Below are 9,139 nucleotides of genomic sequence, written 5' to 3' on the forward strand. Positions count from 1 at the left end.
GTAGTAATGAAAAAGGTCATTGTTATTTGTATATATGTGCATCTGCTCACGTTAGTGTGAGTTAAAACTACAAGATAGATTTTGATTTTGTCCCAGAATAATGTAAGCTAATTAAATATGATTCCTTTTTACCATAACATTGAATAACAATTTTCAAATAGTAGCTCTACTAGATAATTATGGCGTATCCAGTCCATTCTAATAAGCCAACGACTTCTAGATTTAAAAAAATACATGCAATGTCTTCAATACGTTTTGAGCTCTATTTTTAGAAGACCCAGCCTAAAGACACAGAATCTGAGTCTGGCGCTGTTAAAATATAGAACATGTTCTATATCTTCTGCTGCAGTAGCTCACGCCAACACAGATGCGATGTGTTTTGTCACATTCAATTCAGTTTCAGTGTCTTTGCTTTTTAAGTGGTACCATACTCGCCAGACCCTAATATCGATGGTCGCCTAACGGACTACCTTTGTAAAATTCTTAGTCGCCCATAGCCAATAAAGGTCGCCTGCTAATTTTCAACCCTGTATACAGTAGTTTAATAAAGGTTTTAAAGATATTTTCAGCTTTTAGTTTTAAAAGGGAAAAATGTTGTTTATATTAGTAGATCATATGAATGCTGGTCAACACGCCCCAAAACCAACTCGCTCACTACCAACTTGCCTCAGTGTTTGGTCAACTCGCCCTAAACTTTACTATCCATAAATAATTGTGACAAAATTAAAAATGGACGTCTACAACTTTGGTGTCATTTTGTTTTGTGATATTACAGTGAAATTCCGCTATTATGACCACTTATTAAATGGTTTTATATTGGGGAAATCCTAATATCAGATAAATAATAATCTATTACAATGAACTGTCAAGCCTATTTTAATGACCTTTGGGAGTTATTTCCTTAAAGGAATGATCAGGCAAGGCATTTGGACTCCGACTGGTGTGCATATTCAACAATATTTAATTCACATTATTGCTTAAAATATTGGTATATTAATTAACAAAATGGTAATGATATGAATTGACTACACAGTTTGGGGTGAGTTGACCAACCGCTGGGTCGAGTTGGTAGGAGGCGAGTTGACCTGCTCCCAATCATATTGAGGTTTTTGGAGGGTTTTAAACATGTTAATCTGAAATGAAAATTCACATATAAACTGTCCCATTACAGTCATATAAACTAACCCTTTTGATTTTGGAAAAAAAGTAGCAAAAATACAGTATACTACCTTGATTGTTTGTAGATTTAAGTCTGTCTTGTTTTTATTCTTTCAGAGGATGTTCCCAGATTGTGAAGGCACGTGTGCAGGATTTGCATATGAGATAACTAAACAGTGTGTCTCATTCCACTAGTCACAAGATACAGTTTGAACATGAGATGGCTTCACCATGTTTTTATTTCTGATGTTCACAAGATGCTGTTTAAAGTGACAGTCCCTAGTTTTTAAAACACTACAACATATTTTTCACTATTAAAGCCATTTTTGATCATTTAAATTAGAAGCACTTACATTTTATTATTTTGAATATTCCTATTCGTACATCTGAAGTGGTTCTGGTCCTCCAAGGTTTTGTAATACCCCGAAATACATTTGTCATGATTCTAAAAACGCACGTACGTCTGAGAAGAAGTGGTTATCGAGACAAGCTCTAGTTACCGATATTTGTAGACAGTATTTCCCCGTTTCAACATCACAAACTTTACCTGCTCTGTGTTATAACATTATGCAGATGAGTTGCAGGTTTGTAGATTAGTTAAATGTTGTGTTTATTTTCACGGACTGAAATTATGCATCTTTAAGACTTGTTGTGGTGCTACTTCTTTGACTGATGCTTATTATGAGAGAAATAAACTGTACTGACATTAAAGAAAAGTGAGGATGGTAGTCAGTTTATGCTCCTCTGAAGGGTTTCAGCAAATATTGGGCCGCTTACCAAATGCGAGTGAAACTTCTGATAGAAGACTTCAAAATATAACTACTAGTCTGACCGGTGACTTCCTATTTCTGACTAGCAAATAAAATATTTATTTTTAGTGTGGTTATTTTTTTTTAGACTTTTTGGGATCGATCCCCATCAGTGGGCCCATTGGGCTATTTCTCACTCCAGCCAGTGCACCACGACTGGTACATCAAAGGCTGTGGTATGTGCTATCCTGTCTATGGGATGGTGCATATAAAAGATCCCTTGCTGCTAATCGAAAAGAGTAGCCTATGAGGTGTCGACAGCGGGTTTCTTCCCTAAATATCTGTGTGGTCCTTAACCATATGTCCGACGCCATATAACCGTAAATAAAATGTGTTGAGTGCGTCGTTAAATAAAACATATCCTTCCTTCCTTCTTTATACTTTATTGGTTATTTTTCTTTATAATTCATTATTTATGTTTTATCCATTTTAAATTTAGTATCAATATAAAGAGAACAAAAGATTTCAACATATTTTAGTTGTGACAAATAATCATTTGAAGTTTGTATTATAGCAACATAGCACTGATCTGTAGGCTGACACACTGGTAAAATGTAGGCTGGAACTGGTCCTTCGTAATAGTGAGATCTTTTCTCTCTTTTTTTTCTGCCCCACTGTTCTGCGTCTGAACTGCATTCCCCAAGATGGAACATGTTTCTGTTGACGAGTTCTTCCTTGAACATAACACTTCTTTTCTACTTCACCTGGCCTCCAACAAATGCTGAGGGAAAAGAAGGACGTTACTGTCAGGTTACTGGGTCAGGAAGGAGGACTCGGCAGCTTTCGAAATAAGCACTTGTCCGTTTGTCCCGACAAGTGAAAGTCTATTCAGACAAGTAAAATGTACCATGGTAGTTATCCTGTGGACAAGTAAAAATCTTAATGCAGTTTCATTTTAAGCAATCAAAAACATCGTCCTTGTACTTGAACAAAACAAACCATTTATTTGGACTAGCAAAACATTCTGCTTATTTCTGTCACTCAATGGAAGATTTTTCGGCCATCCCATTGGCTGCTGGGATGTTCGGACTAGACTAATATCCCTAGGGGAATATGCATTTGTGTTGAGACCCAGTGAAGTATTCTTAAAAGAGAAAACCATCCAAGTTTTCTCCAAATTAAACCAGCTAGTACTGAATAGTTAGTATCATGTCACTCGTATTTTGTTTACTTTCCATTGCCCTTTATTATAGAGGCCTTAGTAAAGAATAATCATCAAGGAATAGTTTTGATTTAAATACCAATAAAACTTGTTATTGTTATGGCTGATTGTTTATTTTAAAATCATTTGTTGTTTATATATGCAAAATCATGTTCACAATTACATTGTACTATATTATAGTAGTGTTAATAAACATGGTTGTAGTTTATTGAGTTTTTGGTAATTTCTTTCTCACTCCAGCCAGTGCACCACAGCTGGTATATCAACGTTTATGTTGATATGGCTCCTTATAAATCGTAATTTGTACAATGTGTTACAGGGCAGATACTTTGCAATTATGCTAAATCGAGTGTGAAATGTTATAGAATGTTTTTTCTTGTTTTGTTATTACTTATAAAACTTTAATTATGGTGCTCGATAAAAAGAATCTATCATGAGTGGCTGCTGAAGACGGTCCCTCTAGCCAGTGCACCACGACTGGTATATCAAATGCTGTGGTATGTGTTATCCTGTCTGGGATGGTGCATATAAAAGATCCCTTGCTGTTAATCAAAAAAGAGTAGCCCATGAAGTGGCGACAGCGGGTTTCCTCTCTCAATATCTGTGTGGCCCTTAACCATATGTCTGATGCCATATAACCGTAAATAAAATATGTTGAGTGCGTCATTAAATAAAACATTTCCTTCTTTTCCTGTTGAAAACTGGGAAATCCCAACCCTAGAGATGTTTGTCTGTATCTCTATCTGTTATGTACTAAAAACTGTTTATTCGACTACTTATGACTTCCCATTCGTCAAATACCATTCTGGACCAAAAAAATGAGTTTTTTTCCTTTATTTACCAAATATTTTGGTCACGGATTACAACAAATGTGCCTATGATTCGCCAACGCAGTGAATATATACAGTATATGCATTTGTGTTTATATGTACAACTTGTATTTGGACGGGTGGGAAAATCTAGATGTCAGAAAACATATACCAATGTTTTCATCACTATAGTGCATTCTTGTATGGCAGTCGTTGCCTCATAGACTGACCACCAGAAAGGGTTGTCATATTTATAGAGTGGAGGATACCCTGTGTGAGTGGTCCCTATCCGTTATGTATTAAACACTGTTTATTCGACTAACTACTCACCAACATATTTTTCTTCATTTATTTACCAAATATTTTGGCTGAGGACTAAAATAAATGTGCCTATGATTCACTCATGCAGTTAATGCATACGATATAGTCGTGAAAATAATGATATTTATGTTTTGATATCTGTCACCCCACCCCTCCAAACACAAATTTATATATCATATGTATTCACTGCACGGGTGCATCATAAGGCACATTTATTTTAGTCCTTGGTCCAAATATTTATTAAATAAATGAAGAAAAAAAACTAATTTTGGGGCCAAATTCTCCCGGAATCAATTTTATCGAATGGTGAGTCATAAATAGTCGAGAAACACACAGTTTTAGTACATAATGGATAGGGACCACTCACACAGTGTATCCTGCACCCTATAAACATGAGAACTCGTTGTGGAAGTCGGTGTAATATGAGGTAAAGACCTCCATACAAGACCGCACTATAGTGATGAAAACATTGATATTTGTGTTCTGACATCTGTCGCCCCACCCCTCCAAATACAAGTTGTACATATAAATACAAATGCATATATTGTATGTAGGCTATTAACTTCGTGGGCGAATCATTGGCACATTTGTTTTAGTCCTTGGCCCATATTTGGTAAATAAATTTAAAAACTAATTTTGAGGCCGAATTCTGCCCGAATGATTTTTGACGAATGGTGAGTTATAAGTAGTCGAATAAACAGAGGTTTTTTTTAGTATAAACCGATAGTGACCACTTATGCAGGGTATCCTTCACCCTATAAATATGAAAACCCATTGTGAAAGTCAGTATAGGAGGTAAGACCTCTATACAAGACCGCACTATAGTGGAAAACATTGATATTTGTGTTATGACATCTATGTCGCCTCACGCCTCATACAAACATACATACAAACACAAATGCATATATTGTATGTATTCGCTGCGTGGGCGAATCATGGTCACATTAATTTAGTCCTTGGGCCAAATATTTGGTGGAAAAAAAAATGTCCGTATGTATGAGGTAAAGACCGAAATACAAGACCGCACTATAGTGGTTAAAAGATTGATATTTGTGTTCTGACATCTATGTATTAAATGCGTGAGCGAAATATAGGCACATTTGTTTTAGTCCTTGGCCCAAATATTATTAAATAAATGAAAAAAACTAATTTTGGGGCCAAATTCTCCCGGAATGAATTTTAACGAATGGTGAGTCATAAATAGTCTAATAAACGGATAGGGACCACTCACACAGAGTATCCTGCACCCTATAAACATAGTAACCCATTGTAGAAGTCAGTATATGAGGTAAAGACCTCCATACAAGACCACACTATAGTGGTGAAAACATTGATATTTGTGTTCTCTGTTTCACTCCAACCCTCCAAATATAAGTTGTACATAGAAACACAAATGCGTAATATATCTTACGTATGCACTGCGTTGGCGAATCATAGGCACATTTATATTAGTCCTTGGGACAAATATTTGGTAAATAATTGGGAAAAAAACTCATTTTGGGTTCGAATTCTCCCGGAATAATTTTTAACGAATGATGAGTCATAAATAGTCGAATAAACACAGTTTTAGTACATAACGGGTAGGGACCACTCACACAGGGTATCCTCCACACTATAAACATGAGAACCCGTTGTGGAAGTCAGTGTATCTGAGGTAAAAACCGCGATACAAGACCGCACTACATTGATATTTCTGTTTTGACATCTATGTCACCCCACCCCTCCAAATTGTTGTACATATAAACACAAATGGATATATAGTATGTATTCACTGCGTGGGCGAATCATAGGCACATTTATTTTATTCCTTTGCCCAAATATTTGAAGTGCGTACATACGATATATACACTTGTGATGAAATGTACACATTTTAGTTGAAAGGGTGGAGTGAACTAGATGTCAGAACACATATATCAATGATTCCACCGTTTTTCTTGTATGGCGGTCATTGCCTCACATACTGACTTCCAGATAGGGTTCTGATATTTATAGAGTGCAGGATACCCTGTGTGAGTGGTCCCTATCCATTATGTACTATAAACTGTGTTTATTTGACTAGCGCCTACTTATGATTCATCGTTCGTCAAAAATCCATATTGGAAAATTCGGCCCCAAAATTACTTTTTTCATTTATTCACCAAATATTTGGGACAAGGACTAAAATATATGTGCCTATAATTTGCCCCCGCAGTGTGTACATACAATATATACACTTGTGTTTATATGTACACCTATTAGTTCAAAGGGTGGGGCGAACTGGATGTCAGAACACATATCCATTGCCTCATATACTTCCAGAAAGGGTTCTGATATTTATAAAGTGAAGGAAACCCTGTGTGAGTGGTCCCTATCCATTATGTACCGAAAACGTTGTATATTCGACTACTTATGACTCACCATTCGGCAAAAAACAATATTGGAAAATTCGGCCCCAAAATTAGTTTTTTCACTTACTCGCCAAATATTTGGATCAAGGACTAAAACAAATGTGACAATAAGTCGACCTAGCAGTGCGTACATACGATACATACATTTGCGTTTATATGTACACATTTTATTTGAAGTGGTGGGGGTGAAATAGATGTCAGAACACATATATCAATGCTTTTACCAATATAGTGCATTCCTGTATGGCGGTCATTGTCTCATATACTGACTTCCAGAAAGGGTTCTGATATTTATAAGAGTGAAGGAGACCCTGTGTGAGTGGTCCCTATCCATTATGTACTAAAAACTGTTTATTAGACTATTTATAATTCACCATTCGTCAAAAATCCATATTAGCAAAATGATGAATATATTTAGCATGTTTTACTAGACAAGCCATAAAGTAGGCCTATGCCTAAAAAGGAAGTAGAACAATTCTGACACTTATGTGGATTGATTTATACTTTTATTATTGAATACATAACATTCCAATAAATAATACAGTTTTCTTATTGTCATGTATCTCTTTGGTTGTTGTTATTCTTTAAATATGTCAAATATGGTGCTGTTTAAAAACAAATTGCGTTTTTGCGTGCTTTAAACTATTGTTTTGAAAGGGGCGTTCGCACGCTTAAAAATGAAAATACCAGAAAATTCCGGAAAAATATTTCCATTAGGTTGGTCGCCCTGTATCCCTGTTGCTTGACAGGTAAGGGTGTAAGGCAGGACAAAATGCGATTGACCCCCTTCCACCACCACCACCACCCAAAAATAGTAAATAACTTTAAAAAAAATATATATATATATAATTATAATAATAAATAAATAAATAAATAAATAATATCAAGTGTGATAAAAAAAAAAGGATCCACATTAGATAAAGGGTTAGGCCTACGTGATTTGACCGCAAACAAAACAGAAAATATAAAAGACGCTGTGAGTAGGGTTCGAACCTACGCGGGAAGATCCCATTGGATTTCAAGTCCAACGCCTTAACCACTCGGCCATCACAGCACGAGTATAAACTTAGAAAACCGACATTACGTTAAAATACAAAATTCGACAGAACAAAAAAAGTATTCTTTATAAAAGCATCATTAACTAAAAGTATTTGCTTTCATTTGGAAATGGTTTATTTAACGATGCACTCATCACATTTTATTTACGGTTATATTGCGTCGGACATATGGTTAAGGACCACACAGATAATGAGCGAGGAAACCCGCTGTCGCCACTTCATGAGCTACTCTTTTCGATTAGCAGCAAGGGATCTTTTACGTGCACCATCCCACAGACAGGATAGCACATACCACGGCCTTTGATGTACCAGTCGTGGTGCACTGGCTGGTGCGAGAAATATATCAATGGGCGCACTGATAGGGATCGACCGCGCATCAAGCGAGTGCTGTACCACTGGGCTACGTCTCGCCCTCGAGGCTGAAAAGCACCACAAATTATTTGTTTTTGTTTTCCTTCAACGATACCACTAGAGCAGATTGATTTATTGATCATCGGCTACTGGATGTCAAACATTTGGTAATTTTGACATATAGTCTTAGAGAACAAACCCGCTACATGTTTTCCATTAGTAGCAAGGGATCTTTGATAGTACATACCACGGCCTTTGATATACCAGTCGTGGTGCACTGGCTAGAGCGAGAAATAGCCCAATGGACCCACCGATACGGATCGATCCCAGACTGACCGCGCATCAAGCGAGCGTTTTACCACTGGGCTATGTTCCGCCCACACACCACATATTAAAGGGAGAGTAAACTAAAACAAGAGCCTTATGTGTTGGAAAGATGCATACCCGGACCACCAACACAATCTGAATGAAATGAAAAACGCGTAATTTTAGAGTTAATTAAAAAAAAACCTGATTATTCCTGCTAACTGGGGCCAGCCATTTTCTTTTGTTTTTGGTGTGTCCGGAATTCTAACAGGCACGTATTTTTTGTGTCTAGACACCTTCACTTGTGACCGTCCAAAATATACACCTGCCAATCAGGAACCACAGGTACGGGCCACGGAAAGAAAATACCAATTAACTAAGTACGTGGGTTAATGTATGGACAAAACATAATACAGTTATTTCGACACTTTGACAATGGTGTTTTATTTCGTATTGAAAAATAATATATACTTCGTATTGAAAAATAATATATACTTATTGCTGGCTTACTGGGATTGATATTATTACAGAACATTGCGATGCATCCGCAAAAATCAGGTACGTTTTGTTTCTTCAGTTCTAAGACTAATTCCTGACGTGACACGTTAAGTATTACGTAACCACCGGCTCGCCAGAGGGCGTATTCACTGGAATGGTACAAAATGGTTGCGCCCGTTACATATACTAGCCGTCACATTTAACCGTTTTATTAATTAACTATACGATTATACTTGTTGATATTAAGCAATAAAGTGCATTATATATCGTTGAATATGCA

At 36.5% G+C, this 9,139-nt stretch overlaps 1 protein-coding gene and 1 non-coding gene across 2 annotated transcripts in view; one reads left to right on the forward strand and one right to left on the reverse strand.

The window, feature by feature from the left end:
- Positions 1-2,138, forward strand: part of LOC121375736 (DNA repair protein RAD50-like) — a 64,486-nt gene extending 62,348 nt beyond the window's left edge. The window contains exon 40 of the mRNA XM_041503341.1: positions 1,276-2,138. Within this exon, the coding sequence (XP_041359275.1) occupies positions 1,276-1,327 (52 nt within the window). The 3' untranslated portion in view covers positions 1,328-2,138. The remainder of the gene's footprint in view (positions 1-1,275) is intronic.
- A 5,480-nt stretch (positions 2,139-7,618) lies between these two features.
- Trnas-uga lies at positions 7,619-7,700 on the reverse strand. The gene has a single exon. It is a non-coding gene; the product is annotated as a tRNA-Ser (tRNA).
- Positions 7,701-9,139: the final 1,439 nt, after the last annotated feature.

Source organism: Gigantopelta aegis, chromosome 6 (assembly GCF_016097555.1).
Source record: "Gigantopelta aegis isolate Gae_Host chromosome 6, Gae_host_genome, whole genome shotgun sequence".
Taxonomy (NCBI): domain Eukaryota; kingdom Metazoa; phylum Mollusca; class Gastropoda; order Neomphalida; family Peltospiridae; genus Gigantopelta; species Gigantopelta aegis.